Below are 24,111 nucleotides of genomic sequence, written 5' to 3'. Positions count from 1 at the left end.
TGCTCCGTGGCTTCTCTGTGTGCCTGAGAGATGTACCCAACCCCCAGCCCTCCCACGCCAGCTGAGGCTGCAGTTGGAACCTCACAGCATCAGCCTTTCCCAGGACATGGTGTTCCTTCTGGGGAAGAACACAGATTGGGAGATTGCTCCCAGCTTCCTCTTAACCCATGGCCACACTCCCCTTCTTTGGTAGCATCTCCAGCAGCTGGCTCAATGACATTGCGCAGGGCTAACCCTGCTTTCTAGTAAAGCCAAACCTCATGCTGGCACTCATGGTCCCTCCAGGGCTGACCCACTGCCACCCCCTACTGTCCTCCACCCCAGGCCAGCCTCCCCCCAAAACCACAACTCCCCCAGCTCCCCTCCAGCCAGTTAATTCTCCCACTGAATAATTTTGTTGGGGGATTTCAGGGAATTTACACCTCACCACGGATATTTTCCTTGGAGACAGCCCAGGGTAAATGTTCACATTCCTTGGCTAAGCAAACAGGACCCTGGAAACTCCTGCCCCTGGGGACACCAAGGGCTAAGGGACAGCAGTGCCCTGGCCTTGACCCCAGCAGGGTCAGGGAGCCACAGCTCAGCAGCTGCAGAACAGCCCCTGTCAGGAAGGATCCTCCTCCAGCAGCACCTTCATTTACCGGGCACAAAGGAGGGGCTCAGCCTTCCCCAGCCCAGCCCGAGCAGCCATTGGGGGAGGCACCCACCGAACCCCGAGGCTCCTGCTGGGTGGGGATTTGGTCCCTGCTCCTCCTCGGGTGCCAACACCCCCCTTGGGGGGGAAATGTCACCCTGGCTGGGTGGCCTGCAGGATGGGGCACCTCTCCCCCGCGACACCTCTCCCACCCTGCCCCCTCTCCATCCCCCATCACCTCTTTCCCCCCTTCCCCCGCTATCTCTCCCCCCACCTTGCGGGTTTAATCCCGGCTCGGGTAACACGTTGCATAAACCCTCGGCACATGCCGCTGCCCCGTGTCCCCGTGGGTGCCCCGGGTCCCCGCCAGGCCGCGGTGCCACCCCCGGGCGGTGTCCGTCCGTGTGTCCGTCCCAGAGCCCACACGGTTAACGCGGCCCCGGCCCGGCCCCCCCCGGCCATTGGCTCCCCCCTCACAGCCCCGCAGCTATTTCTCGGCCGCCGGGCTCGGAGGTGACAGCGGCGACAGCGGCGCTTGTCCCGGCCGCTCGCCCCGGGCTGTCAGGGGGTGCCGGCACCCCGCACCCCGCTCCCAGCCATGGGGGGCTGCTCCCGCAGCAACTGGATTTTGCCCCTTTTCTTGGCTGGGCTCGTCCAGCTGGGGCGAAGTGAGGAGAGGGAGAAGGTAAGAGAAGGGGGGACACCCTCACGGGGCGTTCAGGGGGGGTTCAGGGGGTGTGTGACACCCTGGGGACGCGCCTGTTCCCAAGGCTCTCTGCAGGGCTCCCCGGGGCAGGGGTGAGGCACGGTGGCCCCGTGACCCCCCCTCCTTCCCCCTACAATCCCGGTGCCTGGATCACGGGGGAATTTTCTGAGTTCTTGCCAAGGGCCAAGAATCGCTGTCCTGGGGTTGGGGACAGAGGGGGACAGAGCCACGTGTGTTCCCCGAGTGACCTCCCCAGGGGTAGAGCACGGGGACTTTTGTCCATGCAATGTCCGGGAGGGTTCCCCCATGTTTGGAAGGTGTGGAACCCACGGTGTCCCCACAGCCCAGCTGGCAGGGGCACTGTCACCCCCCCCAGCCAGGCTCTCCACCTTGCCACCGGGACCCCACAGTCCCATGGAGCCTTCACTTTTCGAGCACAGCCCCTGTGACTTCACCTCTCACCAGCTCCCAAAATAGCCCCTGGGTGGCACTCGGCTGAGCCTGGGTACCCTGGTGGGGGCAGGAGATGGGCTTCTCTGGATTAACCCCTGTGGCCCCGGATGCAAGGGCTGCTCCATCCGGGCCCTTCCCGGCCCGTTCCGCATCCCACCCGGAGCCCCCTGCACCGCCCCTGTCCCCCAGGGCTGCCGGGGCTGGTGGGTCCTGCTCACTTGCCCACAGCCTCGGGATTCTGGTGCTGGCCTCCCCCTGTGCTCCGGCTGTTTTGCAGCCGCTCGCCTTCCTGCTGCTCCCTGTTCGGTAAACATTCCCGCAGCTGCAGCCAGACCCATGTGCATCCGCATGCCCCAGTCAGCCTGTCCCACCACCGCGACCTTGGCATGCCGGAGCCTGGCTGCTGCCAGGCACTGGGGCAGGGGACACATGGCTGGCAGCTGTCCCCGCAGCCAGCAGCAGGGCTGGCCCCATTGCTCTGCTGGCCGTGGGGATGGGGAGTGATACCGGCAGCCCCCAGCCTGCTCCCACAGGATGCTCCTCGCCCCACAGGTGGACTGCTACCACTCGGTGAAGGACACCATCTACAGCTACGGGGCCCTGACCCTCGATGGGGACGAGTACATTCCCTTTGAGAGGTACAAGGGGAAGACAGTGCTCTTCGTCAACGTAGCCACATACTGAGGCCTGACGCTGCAGTATGTTGGTAAGGGTCCCGCAGGGCACGGGCACCTTGGGCTCAGAGCAGGGCCCAGGACTGCTGCCTTTGGCACATCCCCATGGTCCATTCGGCTTCAGGGAGCTAGGGAAAGGGTTAATGCCTGCTTCCCAGGGCCCAGCCTGACTGGGATGGTCCCAGGGGGTAAGAGGAGGTGTGGAGGTGTGTTCTGTCCTCTGCTAACCCACTTCTTTGCTGTCCTTGCATGCAGAACTGAATGCACTACAAGATGAGCTGAGAAGCCAGGGAGTTGTGGTCCTTGGCTTCCCTTCCAACCAATTTGGGAAGCAGGAACCTGGCCAGAACTCAGAGATCCTCCCTGCGCTTAAGTGAGTACTGTGGTGGGGGCTGTGGGAGCACAGGCTGTAGCTGCTGCTGGCTGTGGGCTTGGGGTCCTGTCACCAGCCCTGTGCAAGCACCCAGAGCTGTCTATTGCACAATGTCCTGTTTCCCTGCCTTGTAGGTATGTCCGGCCAGGAGGTGGCTTTGTTCCCAACTTCCAGCTGTTCCAGAAAGGGGATGTGAACGGGGCCAAGGAGCAGAAGATCTTCACCTTCCTGAAGGTGGGTGCTATGGCAAGGGGAGAGGAGTGGGACACACCCAGCTCACTTTTTGGAGGGGCAAGGCCGTGATGCACTGGCTCTCCATTGCAGAACGCCTGTCCCCCGGTGGCGGAGGAGTTTGGGAACCCCAACAAGCTCTTCTGGGAGCCTCTGCGGAACCATGACATCAAGTGGAACTTTGAGAAGTTCCTGGTGAGCCCTGAGGGCGTGCCCATCATGCGCTGGTACCATCGCACCAACATCTCCGTGGTGAAGAATGACATCATTTCCTACCTGAGGCGGCGGCAGCAGGAAAACCATGATGAACAGCAGGAGCAGTAGAGCCTCAGGCTGCTGGCATGAGGGCCAGCATCTCCCCAGCTGCTTCCCTCTCCACTCCCTCCCCAGATGTTCCCCAGCAGCAGGAATTATGTGCTGTCCCCTCCATTGCTCCTGTCTCTGGCACCCCCCAGTCAGGGTGCTGGGCTGGGCAACCTCGTGGCAGAGACCTCAGCAATGGCAGTGGGATCCTTCCAATATCCCTGTGTCCCACCTCCACCCCTGGTGGTGACATTTCCTGGCTTCCAGCTTGCCCCCTCCTCTCCACCATCCCGGGCAGTGGGAGGATGCAGGGGCTGGCTGTCTCTGGAGCAGGAGACCACATCTCCATGAAGGCTCGGCCCGAAAGCCCCCGGCTGGGGCGGGCCTGGCCTGACCGTGCCGAGTGCGGAGCAGCTCTTCAGTGCATTCAGGCTGCCCGTGGTCCTGGCACACAGATGTGCTGCTCTCCTGGTTGGGGATGGCCAGCCCCTCACCACCCACCATAGAAACACCAAATAAAGGCTCTGCAAATGTGCAGCCCCACTGGTTTGGTATAGGGTAGGGAGTATAGAGCTGGGGGCACAGTGGCCAGCCTGGGGGTAACAGTGCCTGACTGGAGAAACTTAATTTTTTCCACAGTAACTGCAAGCATGGACTTACCACAGCCCAGCATTTGGGGACAGGATAGGGAGTGAGTGAAGAGGACAGGTGGGCAAAAGGGACTGGAGGTGGGACCAGGGACAACTCTCAGTGAGGGGCATCCAGAGAATCCTGTGCCTCCTGCTGTCACACCTCTGACAGCCATGCTTACAGAAACTGGGATGTGTTTGTCTTTTCCCCTCCAGACCTATTTCGTGGAGCAAGATTTGCTGTGTGCACTGTCCCAAAGGCCATTACTGCATGAAAAGGCAAAGGGGGCAGCAGGGGCTTCTCTGCCCTGGCAGAGGTGGGAGGCAGAAGAGGGGAGGGTGAGGGGCTGATCTCAGCACAGAGCGGGAGGTGGGGGCACCTGCTTGGGGAAACAGGTCCTGGGGTGCCCAAGCAAGGGCTGGGCCCCCCTTGCACACACTGTCTCTATGGCTATACCCCAAGCACATGGGGACCCAACAGCCCTGGTATCCCTCCCTCTCCCACTCCCCACGCAGGGGCTGCCCCACAGGAAGCAGCTTTCAGGACAAAACCAGAGAGACTCAGCCACACTTCAGTCCTTAAATAAATACGAAGACACCAACCACCCTCAGGCTGGGCCATGGCTGTGGCCAGCACCTGCCTGCGAGTGTGGGGTCTCCCACCACTGGGAGAGTCCCTGCTGTTACCCGCTCCTCCAGGGGCTCTGGATTGGGGCAGCTCCTGGGAAACACTGGCTCCTCTTCCCTGAAGACTTGGCTTGGGTCTACAGCAATGCCAGGCCCGGCTCCTCATGGGGAAGGAGATGGCTGCAGGGGACTGACCCCATGCTGGCTGCCACCACGATGGCACCTTTAGTCCCTCCTTCAGGATTTCCTTGGGGGAAGGTGCTGCTGAGCCCCCCATGTGCAGCACATGTCCTTGCACAGGCATTGGCAGCCGGAGGAAGCTCCTGGACACACACACACGGGTACACACACACACCCTACTCATCTTCCACTGGTGTCGGAGTGTGGCCGGTCCTTGGCATTAGGGCAATCCGGGACCTGCCTGTTCTGAGACACAAGAGAGGGGTGGCACAGGGTAAGCACAGTCCTTCATTTTCACACAAGCCTCACAGGAGGGATGCCAGCCATGGCAGGGTTGTTATCCCTGAGCACTAACTCCCTAACTGCCCTGAGCTGTTTGGGCTCAGCCTGACTTTAGGTGCTGTAGGGATGCTGGCAGGCATGCAGCAAGGACCAACCCCATGGCAAAATCATCCCCTCAGCTGATGAGAAGTGGGGGCTAAGGGAAAATGGCCACTGCCTGGAAAGTTGTGCCCCCATTCCTCCCCCATTTAGCCAAGCGCCCCAAGTCTCAGGGTGAAGGACAGGTACCCCTGTCAGGGAGGGTCTGAGCCTTACCCAAGTCCTTGGGGACTGGTTTCACCCCGGCCACTGGTTGGGTGTTCTGGCTGCGAGTCATGGCACAGGGAGGGCGCCAAGGGTACTCGGGCTGTGGGAGGAGGTGGAACAGAGACGGGGAATTACTGGGGATGAATCATGAGGTTGCACTCTGTTACTGATTGACAGTGTGGGAAGGAAAAGGAAGGGGAGGAAAGGGATTGAGCAGTGACATGCCAATAGGGCACATGTGCTCAGTTCCCTTTTCTGGGATTTGGTGGCCCTGGAGGGCAGCAAGTCCCAGACCCACCCACATGTCACCCTCAGTAGAATCTCACCGGGGGAAAATGGTGGAAGTTCTGTCCTTGCGTGTGCTCGCCTGGCATGGCTGGCGGGTATCGGATCTGCTGCCACTCGTCATAGCCATGGTACACGGGGTGAGCCATGGGGGGACTGTACTGGTACTGGTACATGGGGCAGGCTGGGGCCAGCGGCCCTGGCCCTGGCTCGGTGTGCAGCCTCTCTCCAGAAGCCTGCAAGGAGCCAGGACAGATGCTGGAGAGATCCCACAGGCAGCCCACCCCCACCACCACTCATCACCTGCAGCCCCCAGCCCCTCTGCCCATGGAGGGTTTCCTCCCATCCCTACCTGTTTGTGCTGTTTCAGCAGCTTCTTCAGCTTCTCCTTCTCCTCCTTCTCCCTCTGGCAGTCGTCCTTGGAGGCTCGCAGCTGGGAGGAAGAACAGTTAGTGCAGAGCCCACCCTGCCACCCCCTATCTCCATGGGGTGAGGGTTGCTGAGGGAATGCCCACACCAATCTCCCCCATCAGACTCCCAAGAGAGGTGCAGAAAGAGGAGATAAATGAAAGATGATGCTCTGTCAGTGACAAACAAAAGGAAAGACACCCCTCTGGTCTTCCTGTGCTCCTTCAGCCCCTACTCTTAGGGGATGGATGTATGTACAGGGACTGTGATGCTGGGGATGGGCATTTCCAAGACACGTGGGGTTGAAACAGGGCTCACAGAGCACAGCTAGTAGCACCCAGCGCTGCTCACCTGGTTGTTGGAGAGCACCAACTGTTTCTGCAGCTTTTCCAGCTGCTGCTTCAGCTCCTCCTTCTCCTCATTCATCCTCTCCCTGTCACTCCGTTCCCTTTGGAAGTCTTCCTCAAAAATTTTCACCTGGCAGGAAGAATGTGGGTGCACCTGACTGAGGGTAGACACCTTCCCTAAGCGCCCACAGCATTGTGCTGCCATCCTTGATGCCACCAGCCATGCCCCAGGCATGTGGGCTGGCTTGATGGCCCATGGCTGTGGTCCCTCCATGTGAATGCCTGGAGGATGCTGAGTTGGGTCCCCAACCCCCACCACCCCAGCACTGACACCTGCCCAGCTGCAGCTGGCACACAGGGCTCTTTGCTGTGCAGGTTCAGGATATGTATTTCCTTGCCCATCCCCTGTGGCTCCGTGGCCTGCCCTACCTGCTGCTTGAGTAGCTCGTTCTGGGTCAGCAGCTCCTGCTGTGGCAGCTTCCCTGCCGGCTCCATGGCAAAGATGGGTGGTGGAGAGGCTTGGACATTCAGGGCCTCTTCTAGTGCCTAGAGAAGAAGAGGAGGGAGCAGGGTCAGAGCAAGTTCAGTGCCCAAGATGTCTCTGGAGGACCCCAGGCATGTGCCCAGTGTGGGAAGTGGGTATAACTGGGCAGAGGCAAGAACGACAACTCGAACCCCTCTTCCTGAGAACCCAGAGGGATGTGGTGAGCCTCACACAAGTGTTGGGCCTGACACATGTCTCTGCCTGGGCAAGAGTAGGTTATCAGGGTCAGGTTTGGATTTGAAAGAGGTGAAGAGACTGGAGAATATTAAAGACATTTTGCAGTGAGGGAAAAATGTAGTAATGGCAAATGGTGGCAAAAAGTAGTGCCCTGGCCCCTACCTTGTTCAGCCTCTGGATCTCCTTTTCCTGGTATTCCCGCTGCCTGGTGACGGGAGCCAGCTGTTCCTGCAGGAACCGCATCCTCTGCTGCAGGTCCCTCACCTCCATGGCCAGCCTCTCCTTCTCTGCCTGCAGAATCCAGGGTTGGGGGAGATCAGCCAGGGCAGGGCAACAGGGCTGGCAGCTCCCTGTCACCCTTCCCAAGGGACTCACCTCCTCTGTTTCAATCCGGGACTTGGCCAGGAGCAGCTTGCGGTCAAAATCCCGTTGCTTTTGCTCCCGCTCTGACTCCAGCTCAGTCACTGCCCTGCGGGCCTCAGCCAGCTCCTGGTGTAGGTCTGTGACCTGCCAGGAGGGAGTGGAAACGTTGGCCTGGAAGGACCCACACTGGGGGAAGGAGGAACAGGCTGCTCCCAAACCTCCCTACACCGTTTCCTCCAAGTCCTCACCCAGCAGGAATGTGCCCCCCAAGCACCCAGCCCTGAGCACCCAGCCCTACCTTCTGCTCGTACTTCTGCTTCATGGAGCGGAAATGCTGATCCCATTGTTTATTCACCTCCAGCAGCTGTGGGGAGAGAGGGATGGCTGAACAGGAGCCCAAACCCTGCTACGAACCAGCTCTGGTGGTCCCCAGCAGACTCCTGTCATGAAAGCACTTTGGGGACCAGCTGGATTGAGATGCCAGCTCTGGCAGTGCTTCCCTGCAGCTCTGAAGCCCTACCCCAGTCTCTCAGTGCCATCCCAGCCTTGTGCCCCCTCTGCCCACTCCCCGCCTCCTTAGTGGTGCCTCCCTCCCAGCCTGGTCCTCACCTCCCTGCGCTGGTGCTCCAGGATCTTCACCTTCTTTTCCTTGGCCTCCAGCTCTTCTCTGCCCGCCGCCTTCTCCACCATGGCCCCGCTCTGCTGGACGCGCACGGGGGGACCCTCAGGGCTTTTGTGGAGGCTGTGCCCAAGGCCGGCTAAACTCGAGCCAGTTCCCCTCCCTCTGCCTCCCCCATCCCCTTGAGACCCTGAGAAATCCTGCTGGTCACACTGGGATAAACTGGGGGCTTGATTAAAATGAGGCCTTCTTTGCTGATGTGTCAGCAGGCTCCCTGCCTCCTTCACAGCCCTCTCCAAGAAGATGCTGTCTCCTCACCTGCTCAGTGGCTTCCCTCTTCCCACTGTCCTGGCTGCTCAACGTCACCATCCTCCGGAGCTCCTGGTTCTCACACCTGTGGGCAGGAAGAGATGGGTCAGCAGGAAGAAGCTTCCAGGGCAGCCCTGTTCCCATCCACATAGTCCACCCTCACCTGAGCTTCTCCAGAGCCTGGTTTCTCTGCTCCAGGTCATGTTCCAGCTTGGTGCGCAGCTCCTTGTTCTCACTGTGCAGAGTCTCACACAGCGTCTGGAGGTGAACACTGGTAGTGTGAGGACCATGGCCAGCCCTGGGCCACCCACACCTCCCACCAAGCCATGCTATGGAGGTGAGTGTCCACCTCAGGATGGGCAGGAGGGGTTTGGTGGGAAAAAACAGAAGGGGGAAAATCTCCATGAAGTTCCAGGCCAGCCCTCACCTGCAGGAACGATGTTCTCTGCTCATTCTTGTGCACCTTGGAGGCCAAGCGCTTGAGCTCGGAGGCCATGTAGCCCATGCGCACAAAGACCTGGTCCTTGCTGGCTTCCTTGGCACAGCCACTCAGTGTGTTCTCCAGCTGCTGCAGCTGGGGCAGCAGGTTGGCATCCTCGTTCTGTGGCTGCTCCAAATCCTGGGAATGGGGAGGGGATCAAGTGTGGTCAGACCAGTTAAAGCATTGCAAAGTTCCTCTTGGGGCAGATCAACTTCACATCCCATCCAGGGCTGGGGTTGGGAGCTGGGCCAGCACCACGACACTGCAGCACCTCTCAGTATGCTGTAAAACTGTGTCAGCTTTGTAAAGGTCTGATTCCCAGCTGCTGGATATGGCACACTGAGTCCCTGGGTGGAGGAGGACATGGCAGCAGCTCACGAATTCTCTGTGCCCCTTGGCTGTCTGAGCTGAACACACTCTCAAATCACTGACAGCAATGAAGGCATCTCCACCCTTGGTCTCTTCTCCATCTGAGCTCTTCCATCTGCACTGACACTGAAAATCCCAGCTTCTGAGACTGTCCTCTCTACGTACACCCTGGTCTGTGCTGGAAGGGGTAGTGGTCTTACCCCAAATCCCATGTTTTCCTTCCACTTGTCCTACTTCTGTGCTCCCTGCTGCTGTGGCACACCAGGCACCAGGAACCCGAGCCCTTTAGCAGGTGACAGCCAAGCGGGTGATGCACGGGATTTAAAATGATGGCTGGGAAAGCCCAGGTCAGGGCACACCCACCAGTCTCAGGGTGTACCCTGCCCATGGGGAGTGTCTCCAGGAGGTTTATGCTCTTCTGGTGTGGTTGGTTAACTCCTCCATAGCCCAGGAGTTGCCGCTGGCACAACAGCTGGCACACGTGGCACTGCTGGGAGGAGTTGGGAATGTCCTGGTACACCTACACCCACTCCACTCCCAGCCCCACTGATTCACCTGCTGCCTGTGAGAATGCCCCAGATTGCACCACAGGGCAGCTCACTGTGTCCCCAGCACCTTGACCCCGGAATTTACAGCCTCAAACCTGCTGTGGGAGGGTGTGTGTGGGGCTGAGCACAGCCAGCTCCTCCCACCCATGTCCACTGGGGGACAGTGAGGACCTAAGCTGGGAGATTCCAGCTGTGAGCACAGGACTTGGATTTGGCTCAGGAACCAGCAGGTGGCCAAGCAGATCCCATTCTGTTCTCCATCACCTCATAGCTGCACCCCAGGAGTGTCCCGTAAGACTCAACCCCTCCAAGAACCTCTCTGGCCAATGCGAACAGGGATGTGCAATGAGAGCATGTCCTCTTACTGGTACCATGTGGTGCCAGCTGATGTTCATATCCCTTGGGCTCCCCATCCTTTCTCCCCTCCGTTCCAGCACACAAAAAACCAGAGCAGGACAGGATGGGGCAATGACAGGAGGACATTCAGGTGGCAGTAAATGAAGCACACAGAGGTGTTTTGGCTAGGGCAGACCCCATCAGCAATGACAGGGCTTGGAGGCCTGGTCTTCCCACCCAATGTGGGCACCAGCTGAACATCACAGAGCATCACTGACAGCTACTTGGGTTTGTCACAGCTCTTCCTATCACTGTCGTGTGGCATCTGCAGATACTGGCACCCCCATCTGGCTGGGGGTGGTTCACTGGCCCCTCGCCCAGGCCCAGACAGGCCAGTTGTGTTTGGGGGAGGACCCTTGCCCAGTTTATCCCTCTGTGGTTTGCCTAAGGGTTGCTTTGACATGGGTCAGCCAGCCCTGCTGGTGCCTGCCTGGGCACAGAACTGCAGCCCTGCACACCCCCAAACCCCTGACACTGCTCCACTCCCCACCTGCCAACACCAAATCATGCAGGAACCAGGGCCACTCACTGCTCTCCTGCTCTCCTGGGGAAATCCCTGTGCTTCAATGACAACAATCTCAAACTCTGAGGAGGATGCCTGCAAGGGGAGGCAGCCAGGTCAGAGCTCCCCAGGGAATGGCAGCCCAAGATGCCCACCACACAAAGAGAGGGACCACCAGGAGTACAGCAGGGGAGCTGACCCCTCCTTTCAGGTTCATTCCTGTTCCTAGAGGCCAAAGGCTGCCTCCTTTTGTTTTCATTAGATGGACAGTGCCTCCCTCTCCAGTCATGCCAGCACCAGCTTCCACATTCAGCAGACTCACACTTGGAGGTGATTTCCGTGCTTCCACGTCCGGCTGGGCACTGCCTGGGGCTGCCCGAGCAAAGCTGGGATCGGGGCCGACGGCTGCGGAGAGGGGAGAGGATGCAGCCATGAGCCTTTTGGAGAGCAGGGCCTCTCTCCACCTGGCACAGGGATGCAGACAGCAGACCCCTGCAGGGTCAGGCACTGATGGAAGACTTCTACCTCACCTATGGGGATGGGACAGAAACCTCCTTTTAGAAGGGAGGATAGCAGTGGTTTGATACACTCCAGATGTATCAGAGATGACACAGCTGCAAGGGACCTTCATTAAAGTCTCTTGCACAGACTTTCCCTTCCCTCAAGCTCAGGATTCCGAGCCATCAGGTTATTCTTCCCCCATGAGCCTCACATCTCCTACCTCCAGTTTCCACCAGCTCCTCTAAGGAAGGTGATCCAATCAGCATTTTGTTGTCCTTCACGAGGTCCTCTGCCTTCTGCCGCAGCTTGGATGCCTCCACCTGGGACTCCTCCAGAAGCTCTCCTGTTGTGGGCAACAGAAGGATGTTCACCCTCCTTCCCCAAGTGCCTGTGCTGCAGTAGCCCCATTCACCAGCACCAAAAACCCTGTCTGGCTGGAGCAATGCCCAGAATAGTCCTTCTTCATCTGGAAACAACTATTCTGGGAGAAATCCAATGGCAAAGCTGGATCAGCGGCTCCCTGATTTCAGAGATCCTCATGCTGACATATAGAGGACTGGTTACAGGAGGCAGAAGCACTACAGTGGCTCTCAGAGGTCTCCTCTGCTTCCCAGAAGAGACAAATTTAAGCCTGGGTGGTGGACTTAAAGGTCCAACCTCCCCACTTTGTGGTCTGGCATGAAGAATACAACCCACCCGCGATGAGGGGGGGCTGCTGTCACATCAGTGAGCCCCTGTCCCAGGTAAGGGCATGGTGACACAACAGGAATCACGAGGCAGGTGGAAATTCGGCTGCAGAAGCAGGACTCAAAGGAGGAAGCTGGCTCACGAGACAGAAAGCAAAACTGGGGGTAGGAGCGGGGGAAGGCTGACAAGGAGAAGAAGGAGGGTGGCACAACTCAGCTGGAACATTTCAACACTGGCATGTTTCTGCTGCCACAGGAGCAGTCAACATCACGTTCCTTGAGAAACACCTGGGAAAAGCCCCTTGCCCAACAAGGCTTGCAGGAAGTGCAGATTTTCATCAAAAGCAGAACAGATACCAGCATCTATGAACTCTGTGGAGCTGTCCTTGCTCCAGCACTTGTTTTTTTCTTTCCAGCCATTTATTCCACCATAAAACACCCCGGAAGTTCAGCAAAATCTTGCTCCCTCTGCATCACCATGTGAAAAAGCTCAGACATCCTGCCTAACCCTCCAGGACAGAGAGAGTTTTGCTGCTACCCCAGTGCTAAGACCCCCAGCTTCTACCAGCACCCTTCCTCAATCAAGCAAGAAACCCCTGGCTTTGTGGGCACAGGCTAGGCTGCTCCAAAGGCAAATCTCATCCCCCTGGCAGGCAGCAGTTACCGATAGACTTGATCCCTTGCATCTTCTCCTTCAGCCGGGCGTTCTCTTCCACCAGCCGCTCCAAGGCCGTGGATCCATTCTCCTCTGAGCCCCCACCGGGGTCATAGATATGATAGGGTCCTCTCCCTTCCATGCCTGCTCTTCAGTCGCCTACCTCCCAGCCAGGCATCCCTGCAAGGCAATGGAGCACCGTGTCACCTTCCTCTGGCTCCAGATGGTGCCACAGCCCCCTGGTCCCAACTGTATGGGGGTCCAGGGTGCTGTGCTGGTGCCTCACTGCTTGCCAGCCAGCCAACAAGTGACCCAGGTGAAGGCACTTCCCCCTCCAGCCCTGCTTGGGGCGAATGTGTTGGGGTGACTCACGGCCATGAGAACTGTCACACGAGGAGGCATCACCAGCAGCCCCACTTGGGGCTGGCTCTCACCCATGAAGGGCACTGGAGTCACAGAGAAGGCTGCAACCCCTGGTTGCTGCATCCCTGGAGAGGTGGAGATGCAGCCCAGGAGCATCCACCTACACCAGGGCAAACCTAGGCACTGTCATCAGGGCGTCCTGCTCAACACATGGTATTTCTGGGCTCCATAAAGGCTTGTGAGGGGCTGTTTGGGGAGGGGTAGTGTCTGCAACTCCAAATTAACCAGCAGCTGAGCGGAAGTTTGGGCTGTATTGGGGGATTAGCCCCAGGAGCCAGCCAGGGACCCACTCTGTCCTGCTCAGCCAGAAAAACTGGCTGCCAGAAGCGCCGGTTCCTGAATTGGGCACAGGAAACATCTGGACATGTGCTGGGCTGGGAGCAAAGCCCAAGGGGAAAAAACACCCACAAGCAATATGCTAACTGCTTTTCCGATTCCTTGCACTTGTGGGTGGCCTAAGGCCTCCTCCTTGCTGTAGTCTGGCCTGGGGGACAGCTGGGCAGGATCCTGGCTCCAGGTCTCACCCATCTCCTGGGGCAATAAAGCAGCAACTGTGAATCACAGCACAACTTATAAGAACTATCCCCCCTGGTGCCAGCTTGTTACAACATGGAGCAGAGCAGCAGCTGAGAAGGTCCTGGTGCCAGCTGAAGCTGGGATGCTGCCTGGGGGCACAACAAGAGCACCCAAAGTGCTCTTCTCCTAGCCAAGACAGCTGCTGAGCAGGAGGGGGCTGAAAGGAGGCATTTAGAAAGGGAAAGGGGGTAGCCTGTACCCAAAACTGTCTCAACCTCAGACTAATGCTCATGCCATGAGCGATGCAGGCAGATCTTCGGTTTGGATGACCTGCCTGCCAGGGAGCAGCAGGGACTTTCCAAATGACAGCTGCCACCTGGCAGCATCCACAACTGGAGCAGCAATTAATGCCTGCCTGAGTGACAGGGAATCAGGCCTGGCCTCAACAGCACTCTGCTTCTGGGAGACACATTGGTGCATCTCATCATCCTCCTGCTCCGTGGGTGCTGCCAAGCCTCCCAATGCCTCTGCCCCCCCATGGGGAGCTAGTGACCTTGTCCCAAGCAGCTGGAACTGTCCAGCTGTGGTGGTGTTGGGTGAGCTGAGGAGAGGCTATTCCTGGAGCCCAGAGCAGCTGACAGGAGGCTGTGGAAGAACCAGGGCCATTTCAGAGCTGTGGGTCCCAGCAATGGCAGCACTGACACAGCCAGTCTTAAATAGAGGGCAGGTTTGGATTAGGTATTAGAGAGAGATTATTTACTGTGAGGGTGTGAAGCACCAGAACAGGCTGTCCAGAGCAGCTGTGGATGCCCCATCCCTGGAAGTGATCAAGGCCAGGTTGGAAGAGCCCAGCACGTAGCCCAGTGGGACTCTTGTGGCTGGGAAATGCCATCACCTGTGGCCATGCTACTTGCCTGGGCAGCCTGGCAGAGAATGGGGATGGCATCACAGGCTGGCTGGGGACCTGAGCCTGCTTCTCACTGCTGTCCAGGTACCGCGTGCTGCTCCACACCTGGGGCTCTCGGAAGAGCTGGGTACCAAACCCACCCTGCAGTGACGATCTTGTGCAGCATCTGCATCCTGCACCAGGATGAGCCCAGGTGTGTTTCAGGGAAGGTAAGGAGAGGAGGAAGAAGAGGGAAGAGCTGCCCTCTCCTGTGGTACCATCTCCTCATGTGGCTTGGAAGTAGCATGAAATACCAGTCCTCGTTCTTCTTAATGCCAGACCCCAAACCTGGAGGTTTTCTGCCTTGTCCCATAGCACATGGGAGGTACCAGTCCCCTGTGCACCCCTGCAGGAATCCCTCAGGGTCCAGCTGTACTGACCTGCAAACAGCAGAGCTCACTCACAGTGATCCCATATTATCCCAGATGGGTGGAGCCACTGCAAGCCTCTGATATTCCCTATTCTCGAGATTCTATCAACAACTTTTCTACTCAAGCTCTGTACCCCACCAGGGAGATTGTAGCAAGGGGACCACAGGAGCTGTTTTCAAATAACAGCTGGGAAGAGGAACTGGACTATCTCCAGCTGACGGAAGCACAGACCAGCCGCAAATTCACCAGCAAACAATTGCTAGCAAGAGGGAGGGGTTTCCACAGCATTCCAGGCCATCACTGGGGACAGGGTGGGTTTTCCTGGAGTGGAGGCACAGTCCAATTTCTGCAAGGCGCAGCTGGAATAGAGAGGTCACCCTGGGGACCAGAGACCAAGTAAATGATCCCAGTCTTGGATTGTTGTGTTTTTTTCCTTAAGAGTTCTGGCAGGTGAGATTTACAGTGAAAAATCTCATTTCAATGAAAACACAAGGGGAGGAGAGAGGGGGCCATACACCAGCACCTAACGGTGGTTAGATACACAAAGAAAACACCACTACCACAGACTCCAGCAGAAACCACCAAACCACCAGAAAATACTTCCCTCTTTGTCAGTCAACAGTTCCTAAGGTGATCTGACAGTATTTCACAGCCCTGGGGCCTGAGGACCAGGCTCGGACTGTGGCTGCCTGGCTTCAGCTCACTGGCTCCATGCCCAGCTGCTGTCAGAGATTGCCACAGGGGCACCATGCAGACCACCCAAGACTTTTAGGTAGCAAATTTTTATGGCAACTCAGCAAAAGTAGAGAGCGAGAGTGGGCAGGGAAGATTCACGGGCAAAGATGAAAGCAGAGTGGTGTTTAAATAGCTGTGCTGTGGCTTGGGAGTGAGCTGGAGCTGTCACCTAGAACAATATGCACCACTGCCACAGCCATCACTGTACCAGCCATGCAAAAGTGGCAGAAGGATGTGATTCCTACTTTAAAATTACTGAACACTGAAGGTACCAAGGCTTAGGATGTGAAGCCTGTGCAGGAGGGGGCCAGCACTGCTGGGGGTTTGCTTTGGGCAGTGACCCCAGGGTGGGGAGCAGCCTCCCAGAGCTGCAGGCTTGGCAGCCCTTCAATTCCCATCCTGTGATGGCCCAGCCCTAAGGAGAAGGGGGTTTTCCTCACTCCAGTGCACAACATTCGCAGGAAGCCTCCTCCGCACCAGGATCACAGGAGGTGAAAGCAAATCCCTGCAGGCTGCCAGCATAATTTTCCCATGACTGGGGCTGCTGGGTCTCCAGCATGCCTCCTCAGAGGGAAAGCAAAAGCCACTGGGACATCATGGAATGATTTGTTTCTTTCTTTGTTTGATCATTTAACTGGAAAACATTGTAGCCCCCACACTGGTTTTCTTCTACAGGGCTCCAGCAGCTTTTCAGACAAGGGACAACCATTCCTGGACTGCTGGACTGGTCTCATTTGCAGGAAAGCAAAAGTAGAGATGGTTTTAGGAGGCAGCAATAGTGGCACTTTTTGGGCACTGCAGTCCACAGAGCTGGGAGTAATAAAAGAAGAGGAAAGCAGGCACTGCAAGGCTCAGGTCTCATAGGGAAAGATCTGAACCTTCACTTGCAGTGTGTTCCTTTCCAGCCAGTTTAGCCACAAAGAGAGAGTGGGAAAGGCAAGAGCCTTACCCAAAACACAGCATGTATTAAAGACATCTCCCAGCAAGAAAGCCCACTCTCGCCTCAAAAACCCACCTCCTGAAGAGGCTTCACAAAACAACCTGCTTCTGATGAGGCTGCTCACAAAGAAAATAAAGCATTTCCCTGTGTCTGCCAGGTTTACAAACACAGGTAACCACACACAGCTGCAGAACTGCTTGGGATGGGCCCATGCTTCAATGCAGGCAGGAGATGCAGCAAAGCAAGACATGCAGCCATGCATAGTGGTGCTCTGTTGGCAGCATGGGGGCAGGATTTATGCAATACCCTGTCTTCTGCTGCAAAGACATCTGGCTCATCCTGCCTGCTCCACTTCTCCCTGCAGAGCTCAGCAGCATCATGTCTGCTTGTCACAGCACTCCAAAGCAGAACAAGGCACAGCCACCTCTTTCCTCGTAGCCTTTTTCTTGTTTCCAGGCTACTCCTGTCCAACTTGGTGCGCTTCAGCCAGCAACAACCAAGCCAGTAGCAGATAGTGGCACCACAAAGCTACACCAAAGTGTACATGAAGTGCCACCCAAAGTGTAAGAACTGCTGCTTTAAAACAAAACCTGCAATGTCACAAGAGTAGATGGTTCAGTTTCCTCTACCCATGAGAGTTTTGTATCAGCTGCTGGCAAGCAACAACCCACGGCCCTGCGCTAAATAGGTCTGCCTGGCGTAGGTCGGGCCGAAAGGGCGTTGTGGGATTTCTTGCAGAACCAGGAACAATGCCAAAGGCAGTAAAAAGCCTCTCCTGTTTTCTTCTTGCTTACTTCACCTCACCACAGAGACAGCTTTCAAGGATATGCCTGGTTGGAGCCTTCCTGTCTCCAGAACTCATCCCAGTGCCCAAAGTCCAGCCTCCAGAACGCTTCAGCTGACAGCGCTCTCCATCAAATGTGCACTCCAAAAGAGCTTCTGGCAGCAGAACAGCTCCCATTCCTCCAAGTGGTGAGAATAACCCACCCAAGTGATGGGAATAATCAGCTCAAGGGAAAAGGCTGCATTTGACCTCTTCATACAGGATTGTCTTGTGTGCCAGGGACACAGGAACAAGATAGCCAGATCTCTGAGAGGATGCAGATCCCCATGAGTCCCATCTGGAGCTATTGTCACCTAAAACAGCAGTGACAGGCAGCATCTTTTGTATTTTATTCTCTCTGCCCTCCCTGAGGGTCTTAGCATGGAACTGAGGGAGGGGAAAGGGGGAGACAAGCTGTGCCTCCCTCCCAAAAGAGGAGGATGCTGCCATCCCCGCTCCAGCTATTCCAGCTTCTGCATCAGCATCCGATGCGGACACACACGGTTGGACCAGAGGGAAAAAGTCGAAGGGAAAGGAAAACAGCACGACCAGGAGGGTCCTTGAGGCCATGACCGCCACAGCCAGCCCGGAGGGGGCCCAGGACCCGGCCCTGCCCGGGGGGGACCGCACGCCAGGGACAGTCGGGAGGCAGATGCGTGGGCCCGGTGAAACGCCGGGGTTGTGCAAGGCGGGGCGAGGGCGGAGTGGGGCCGCCCCGGGGCATCAGCACCGCCCGGGGGGCCGGGGGACCCCCAGCCGCACCCCGCCCAGCCTGCTCCTCTCCCCCCGGGCACCGCCGGGAACACAGACACCCAGCCTGGCCCCCGCCCTGGCCGCGAGAGGGGAAACTGAGGCACGGCGCGATTAACGCGACAGCTCGCGACACCGGGCGGCTCCGGGACAAATCCCCGGGGACGACGCAGCCACCCGACCACCCAAGCGGTCCGAGAGCCGGCCAGATACGGTCAACGCGCAGCCCCGATCCCGGCGGTTCCCTCCGGCCCGGGCCCCCTGGCTGGGGCGGCGCGACCCCGGTGCCCGGCGCGACCCCGGTGCCCCGGGCAGGGCTCCTGTCCGCGAGGGCGGCAGGGCCCCGCAGCGCTCCGAGCTCACCTGCCGTGCGCCCCACGGCGGGGCCGCCGCCGGGATCGGGATCGGGATCGGGGTCGGGGCCGGGATCGGGGCCGGGGTCTCGGTGCGGGTCCCTCCGCTCCGCCACCAGCACCGGGGCTGGTTCCGCCCCCGGGAAATTCCCAGCCTGACGGACAGGCGGCGCAGCCAATCGGCGCGCGGCGGGGGCTATAAAGGGGAGGGCGGGGAGGTAGCAGAGAATGTGCCCGTCATGGCGGAGCAGTCATTGCTCTCTGAACGTGTGGCTTCCCGAGGGCTGCGCGGGGGTCCCGCCCGGCTTAGGAGGCCTTTGAGGGGCGACACCAGCCGGCCTGCGCCTCATTCCTGCGGGAGGGTGCGCTCGGAGGGGAGCGGCGAGGCCGAGCCCTGCAGCGGCTCCCCCGGCTTGTGCAGACACAAAATGGCGGGCCCGAGGGGGGCTCCTCATGTACCCCCGAGGAGGAGCAGGGGCTGAGGGGAGGCTGTGCTGAAGCGCTCTGGTGGCCTCGGCCCCGGGAAGGAGAAGGGAGGGCGGTGCTGCCGGCTGGCGGAGGCTGACGTTCCTCTGAGGCAGGGAGAATTCCCCACCGAGCCTCCAAGTTAATGTTAAATGAGGAAATTCCACCCTCTAAGCGGAACGTGTATTCCAGGGATCCTTTTCCTCTGTGCTGCTGCTGGAATTGTGCCGTGATGAAGCACTGAAATCAGCCAGAGAAGCAAAGCACAGGAGCATCTGGGTTCATTCACTCTGCTCTTCAGGACTCGCTCAACAGCTACCGGATTTTCTTTCTTCTGTCAGCTTTGCCACAAAGAGAAGGTGGTGGGCTTTTATTAAACAAATGTGCAAATAAAAACAATAAATCAGGAGTGAAGAAATCCCACTCTAAGCATCTGTGCTGTTCTTTGCCTGTACTCCAGAAATGTCCTCCGTAGGTGACCTGGTGCTGGTTCATCAAGGTCCTTCACTGGAGATTGAGCTGTTTCCAGCTGCCTCAGTCCTGGCTTCTTACTCAGCTGTATTCACACAGCTCCATCACTTCTTGGGAATTTTATGTTCTGTGTTGTAAAAATTAACATCCCAGAAACTCCTTTTCCTGACTGCCCTTCACTGGCAGCAGGACATCACCCTGGCAGCTTGGCTGGGTTTGGCTCAGCGCTGGTGGGACTCAGATGTGTTGTTTGTGCTCATGTCTGAAGTCTCAGCTGGGGATGAGAGAGCAGGACCCCACACATGTCCAGCGTCTTCCCTTTTGTTCCCTGAAAGTCTAATTTTACCCCAATAAGAGGCCCAGTGCTGTAATGTAAACCCTCAGAAAACCTTCAAAGCTAAATGCAGTCCCACAGAACCAGAAAACACCTTGTTTATAAATGAATGCCTCAGCCTGCATGAAATAACAAATCCTGCTTATTTCTGTGATGAGCAAAAGGGGTGGTTTGGTTTTGCAGCACCCCAAAAGCTTCCTGCCTTCCCCTCGCTCCATCCCGGGCTCTCTTGCACCGAAAAAATCATTGTGCTACTCACCAGGCTGGGTCCTGGAGGGGCTGGGGCGGAGTGAGAGCCCTTCAGAGCAGGAGCTTTGTGCCTGCAATCCCCAAATACAGGAAGGCTGGCCCAGCTGAGCTTACTTTTAGGCATGGAGAAGGGGAATTCCCCATGATGGAGGTCCCAGACAGCCTCTGTGTGGTTTTGATAGGGAGCCAGGCACCACTTAAAGGGCTCTCCTGTGCCGTTCCTCCCAGGGGCCCATCGTGTCAGGTATTAGTCAGCAAAAAAGGGTGGGGGGGAGCTATCGTGGAGGCTGTGATTCACTTTTGGACAACTGGAGAGCCTTGTTACATCATTTTCCTTGCCTGGTTTCTGGGCAACTTCTCTGGGATTGCAAACATGTGCTTTTCCTCAGAAAAACTGCTGCATCTGGCAACAGGCATTGTTGTTTCATGTGTATTTCCATCTCAGATAGGGATCTGGAGTCAGAACAGGATGCATCTTCCTGGGGGAGCAGGGAAGAGCTGGGTCTGTTCAGGGAGGTGCACAGGTGTCAGTTTTCCTGGGTTGCTGAGAATCCCTGGATACCATCCACCAGGAGAACTGGCGGTCAGAAGCAAGGCTGGAGCCAGCTGGTGCTGGAATAAACACCAAGGCTTTAAATGTTTCTGTTTTCTAGAGGTTGATTCCAGCTCCCCAGCTCCTTGCCAGCAGGTACAGTTGTACCTGGCAGGGCATTTGGTCTACACTTGCCAGGTGTGAACTGCCAGGCCTGCAGAGGACCCGGCTTTAGTCCATCTGGTTTGGATGGCAGGAGTGCGAGTGCTGGGCAGGAGGATGAAGAGCTGTGGGTCTGGGGTCTGCCCACACCTGGGAACCTGTGGATGAGGCATGCCCTCACTTGGTGCCTGTCCATCTCTCTAACCGGTGCTCTTTGTGTTTTTACCTGAGCTCAGGCTGGCCCAAACACCAGCATGAATTTCACTATGAAAATGAAAGGCTTTTGGTCCTGCTGGTCCTTCCTCATTCCTTTGATCTCACCATGCTCCCAGGGGAGAAAACTCCCCTGATGGCAGCTATGGTTTATGAGCTCGCCTGTGTGGCTGTGAGGATGTGTTCACAGCTGACATGTTGACACACTAGGGTTTTTTTCTGGCATAGAGAGTTGGGTTCAGCACCTTCAGTTGCAGCTGACTTATGTGAACACACCCTGATTGCTCCTGTGCTTGGGTTGACAAGGAGCACAGGCTGCAGATGGAGGGTGGTGGCACTCCCCTGTCCTCAGGTCCTGCTTGTCTCAGATCAGGTCTGGCTTTGATCAACTTAATCCCACTCTGGAGTGAGCAGGGTGGGCCCAGTGGTGTGAATTCAAAGTGGCATTGGCCCAACCCCCTGCCCTCTGTGCTGCTGGGAAAATGGAGCTCACTTGAAGCCTGATGGGGCGAAGGGGCCAGCCAGGACCTGGCTGTCATGGGTGGCTGTGCCTGGAGCTGGCCCTGGAGCAAGGTGGGAGCAGAGCAGGCAGCAGATGCAGCTGGTTTGGCAGCACATTCCAGGGCCACTCGTGGGCTCAGCATTGCAGGGGACTGCCAATGGATCCCTCTTGGCATCAGCAGCTGGGACCTGCTGTTTGTGCTGTGCCGGTCGGATGCATCCCGGTGCTTTGGCAGCGAAAGGAAGCAGAAGGCCGACAGTGACGCTGAGAGAGTGGGGAGGAAGCTCCGGCTGCAGGAGGGGATTTCCAGAACATTGTGATCTGCTGCTTATGCAAATCAGAAACTCAAATTAACCTGGCAGGATGGGAGGGCTCTGGGATGGAGGGCAAAGGAGAGGCAGGGGAGGGAGCCTAGGATAAACTGCTGGGAGGGCAGAATGGAGCGTGGAGGGAGAAGGGAACTATTGGGGAGCATTCCCACTCCACCAAGCCTCTGCAGTACTTTGCTTTCAGGGTACTGGATCATCCCCTTCAGGGCACTGGATCACACCCTGGCTTTCCAGGGATGCTGGGCTGTGTTCACTTTGCTGAGTTTACCCTCTCCCTGAATGAGGGCTTCCTTCTTCCTCTGCCTCTGGCATGTGAGGCTGGACTCAGTGCACCTGTTTCACAGGAGTCCATCACCTCCTGCCACCCTCTCCTTCCTCCACAGTCAGCAGGAGATGGGTTGTGGTGGGACCTGGTACAGTCCCATAGTGGGACCAAAAACTGTGGGAACCAGGCCTGGGATTGCTCAGAGGATTTCCTTGCACGCCTTAAGCTTTGAATCATTTGGAGTCTCGGTGTACAAAACCAGCAATAGCCACAGAGGGATTTTCCCCTCTTCCTCTCTCCCCAAGCCGTCTCATTCAATTGCAATGCCTGAGAACAGGGCTCAGCAGCAGTCATCAGGTCCTGGAGAGCTGCTCCAGAGATATGGGACCAGTCCTGGAGAGCTCAGTTGTTTCCCCAGCTCCAGCTCGCCACCTCCCAAGACTGAAGGCTAGGTTTCTCCCCTCAGAAGAAGGGGAGGAAGGCAGGTGGGATCAAAGTGCCTTTCATTGTGTTAGGGATTAAGGACAATACCCCATCTGCCTCTGTGGCTCCTCCTCTCCAGGTGCTGGCAGCAGATAGGATGTGCAGTGGCTGAGTCAGAGCAGAGGTCCGGCCCTCTCTGCACAGCAAACATGGGCTCCTGGGGTTTTCTGGATGTTGCAACCTGTGAAATCTGGCCTTGCCTTTGCCTGGAAGCAAGCCCTTGCCCCCGACATTGCTGGTCAATGTGCAAAGTGTAAATCCCAGACTCTTCCTTGCAGTAGCCCTGAAAGCTAAACTGTGGATGGCCAGGATGGACTTGCCTCCAGCCCTTACCCTGCTCACAGCCTTGCTAATTTTTCTCCTTTCCTTTCCTCCTCCTTGTTGATCACAGAAGTTGGGCAGGAGATTTTTCACCGATTGCTCTTGGATTGGGTGGGTTGGAGCCAGTGGAGGGAGCAGAGGTGTTCCTGGACAGTGGTGCTATGAAGTGTATTTTCTCTGGAGACTGGGATGCTACAGGGATAGGGATGAAGCTGCTTTTTGAGTGAGTCCCAGAGGCCATGCTAGTGCTTCCCAAGATGCCGTCACCCTCCTGGCATTGCCTTAGGATAGCTAGCTCTGCTGAGCTCAGGCCAGTTTGTGGTTCTTTATAGGGCAAAAACCTCAGCATGGGGCAGGTGCTGAAATAACCTGTGCTCAAATGAGGTACTGAGAGTGCCGAGTGTTTGCAGCAATTAAAATACCACCGGTTGTTTTGTGCTCCAGCTGAAAGAGCAACTGCTGCAGGAGATGGATTACTATGGCACTGGGGGAAGACAGAGACTTTTTGGCAGGACTTTTCCAGAAGAGGGAGTTGCTCAAGGAGGAAATCCCATCTCACTCTCCCTTCCTATCCCTAAACATTGTGTGACTCTGCTATCTTGTCTGCATTGTAGGAGCAGCCTGCAGCAGGCGCCAGGGGAATTCCTGACCTTGGGACCAGTGCTCTCTGGTCAGCCAGTCCTCCTGGTGGTGGCATCACCCTAAGCCAGGCTTGGGACTTGCCCTGAGGGGCTGACTTGTGGTCCTGTGCCACTCCAAGACATCCAGGCTGTGGGTGGTGAAATCCCTGGCCATTGGCATATACCAATCGTGGTACAGCCAGAAAGTTCACTGGAGTGTTTACACCTGTGCCCAGGGAACACCCCCCACCCCGGTACAAACCCCTGAGTGTCTGTTTTGGCAACAAGAATGAAGCAGATGATGGCTCACATGTCGTGGCCCTGTGCTAGCACCGAGCAGGGTTTCCCCCTGCTCTGGAGGAACAAGACTCTGCTGCCCCAAATCTGTCTCTCCCAGGAGTGATGGGCTCACCCATGCCTCAAAACTTCCTTGAGGCTCCCTCACCCCTGCGCCCTGTTCCCAGCTGTGGGAAGGTGGCCAGCTCTGCTCCCCACAGTCTCTGTGCCACCCTCATCTCCAAAAGCCTCTGCTGCAAAGCTCAGAGCTGCAGTTTGGAACCGCAGGAAGAGACTGGCAGATGAAGACTGGGGTTACATCCTCCCTTCAAAACAACTTCTGCAGCTGATCAGAGTCTTTGAAGCAGGTTCTTGGCCAAGCAGGTGACCCATAGGCTGCTGCAGGCATGGGGTGTGTTAAGCCCCCCCAGATGCCCAATCCTA

At 57.3% G+C, this 24,111-nt stretch overlaps 2 protein-coding genes across 5 annotated transcripts; one reads left to right on the top strand and one right to left on the bottom strand.

Annotated features, from left to right (window-relative positions):
* Window positions 1-1,139: 1,139 nt before the first annotated feature.
* Window positions 1,140-3,911, top strand: GPX3 (glutathione peroxidase 3). The gene is made up of 5 exons (XM_015642053.3): window positions 1,140-1,319; window positions 2,346-2,499; window positions 2,723-2,840; window positions 2,975-3,074; window positions 3,165-3,911. The coding sequence occupies exons 1-5, from the start codon at window positions 1,233-1,235 to the stop codon at window positions 3,393-3,395; spliced, it is 690 nt and encodes a 229-aa protein (XP_015497539.1). The 5' UTR covers window positions 1,140-1,232; the 3' UTR covers window positions 3,396-3,911.
* Window positions 3,912-4,557: 646 nt separating this feature from the next.
* On the bottom strand, window positions 4,558-20,040 carry TNIP1 (TNFAIP3 interacting protein 1). 4 transcript variants are annotated; one of them, XM_033517634.1, is made up of 17 exons: window positions 19,975-20,040; window positions 12,598-12,768; window positions 11,468-11,590; window positions 11,069-11,151; window positions 8,878-9,069; window positions 8,614-8,708; window positions 8,460-8,535; window positions 8,132-8,224; window positions 7,821-7,886; window positions 7,535-7,666; window positions 7,322-7,450; window positions 6,868-6,984; window positions 6,443-6,568; window positions 6,036-6,116; window positions 5,725-5,919; window positions 5,408-5,498; window positions 4,558-5,056 (listed from the first exon to the last, which is right to left on the bottom strand). In XM_033517634.1, the coding sequence occupies exons 2-17, from the start codon at window positions 12,728-12,730 to the stop codon at window positions 5,031-5,033; spliced, it is 1,758 nt and encodes a 585-aa protein (XP_033373525.1). In that variant the 5' UTR covers window positions 12,731-12,768; window positions 19,975-20,040; the 3' UTR covers window positions 4,558-5,030. The 4 variants fall into 4 exon arrangements, with proteins under 4 accessions (XP_033373525.1, XP_015497537.1, XP_033373526.1 ...); XM_015642051.2 differs by lacking the exon at window positions 19,975-20,040 and adding an exon at window positions 18,456-18,557; XM_033517635.1 differs by lacking the exon at window positions 19,975-20,040 and adding an exon at window positions 18,456-18,557 and having other exon boundaries at window positions 8,132-8,221.
* Between the last annotated feature and the right edge of the window lie 4,071 nt (window positions 20,041-24,111).

The sequence above is a fragment of the Parus major genome, chromosome 13 (genome assembly GCF_001522545.3).
Source record: "Parus major isolate Abel chromosome 13, Parus_major1.1, whole genome shotgun sequence".
Taxonomy (NCBI): domain Eukaryota; kingdom Metazoa; phylum Chordata; class Aves; order Passeriformes; family Paridae; genus Parus; species Parus major.
Note: the sequence above shows the minus strand (reverse complement) of the source record. Positions and strands in the feature narration are given on the sequence as shown.

Excerpts from the sequence above, each read along its gene's own strand:
- TNIP1 (XM_033517634.1), bottom strand. The coding sequence starts at position 12,730 with ATGGAAGGGAGAGGACCCTATCATATCTATGACCCCGGTGGGGGCTCA. Across the intron at positions 11,591-12,597 it reads GCAAGGGATCAAGTCTATCG|GAGAGCTTCTGGAGGAGTCC; the intron begins GTAACTGCTGCC and ends TGCCCACAACAG. Across the intron at positions 5,920-6,035 it reads TGCTGAAACAGCACAAACAG|GCTTCTGGAGAGAGGCTGCA; the intron begins GTAGGGATGGGA and ends GGCTCCTTGCAG.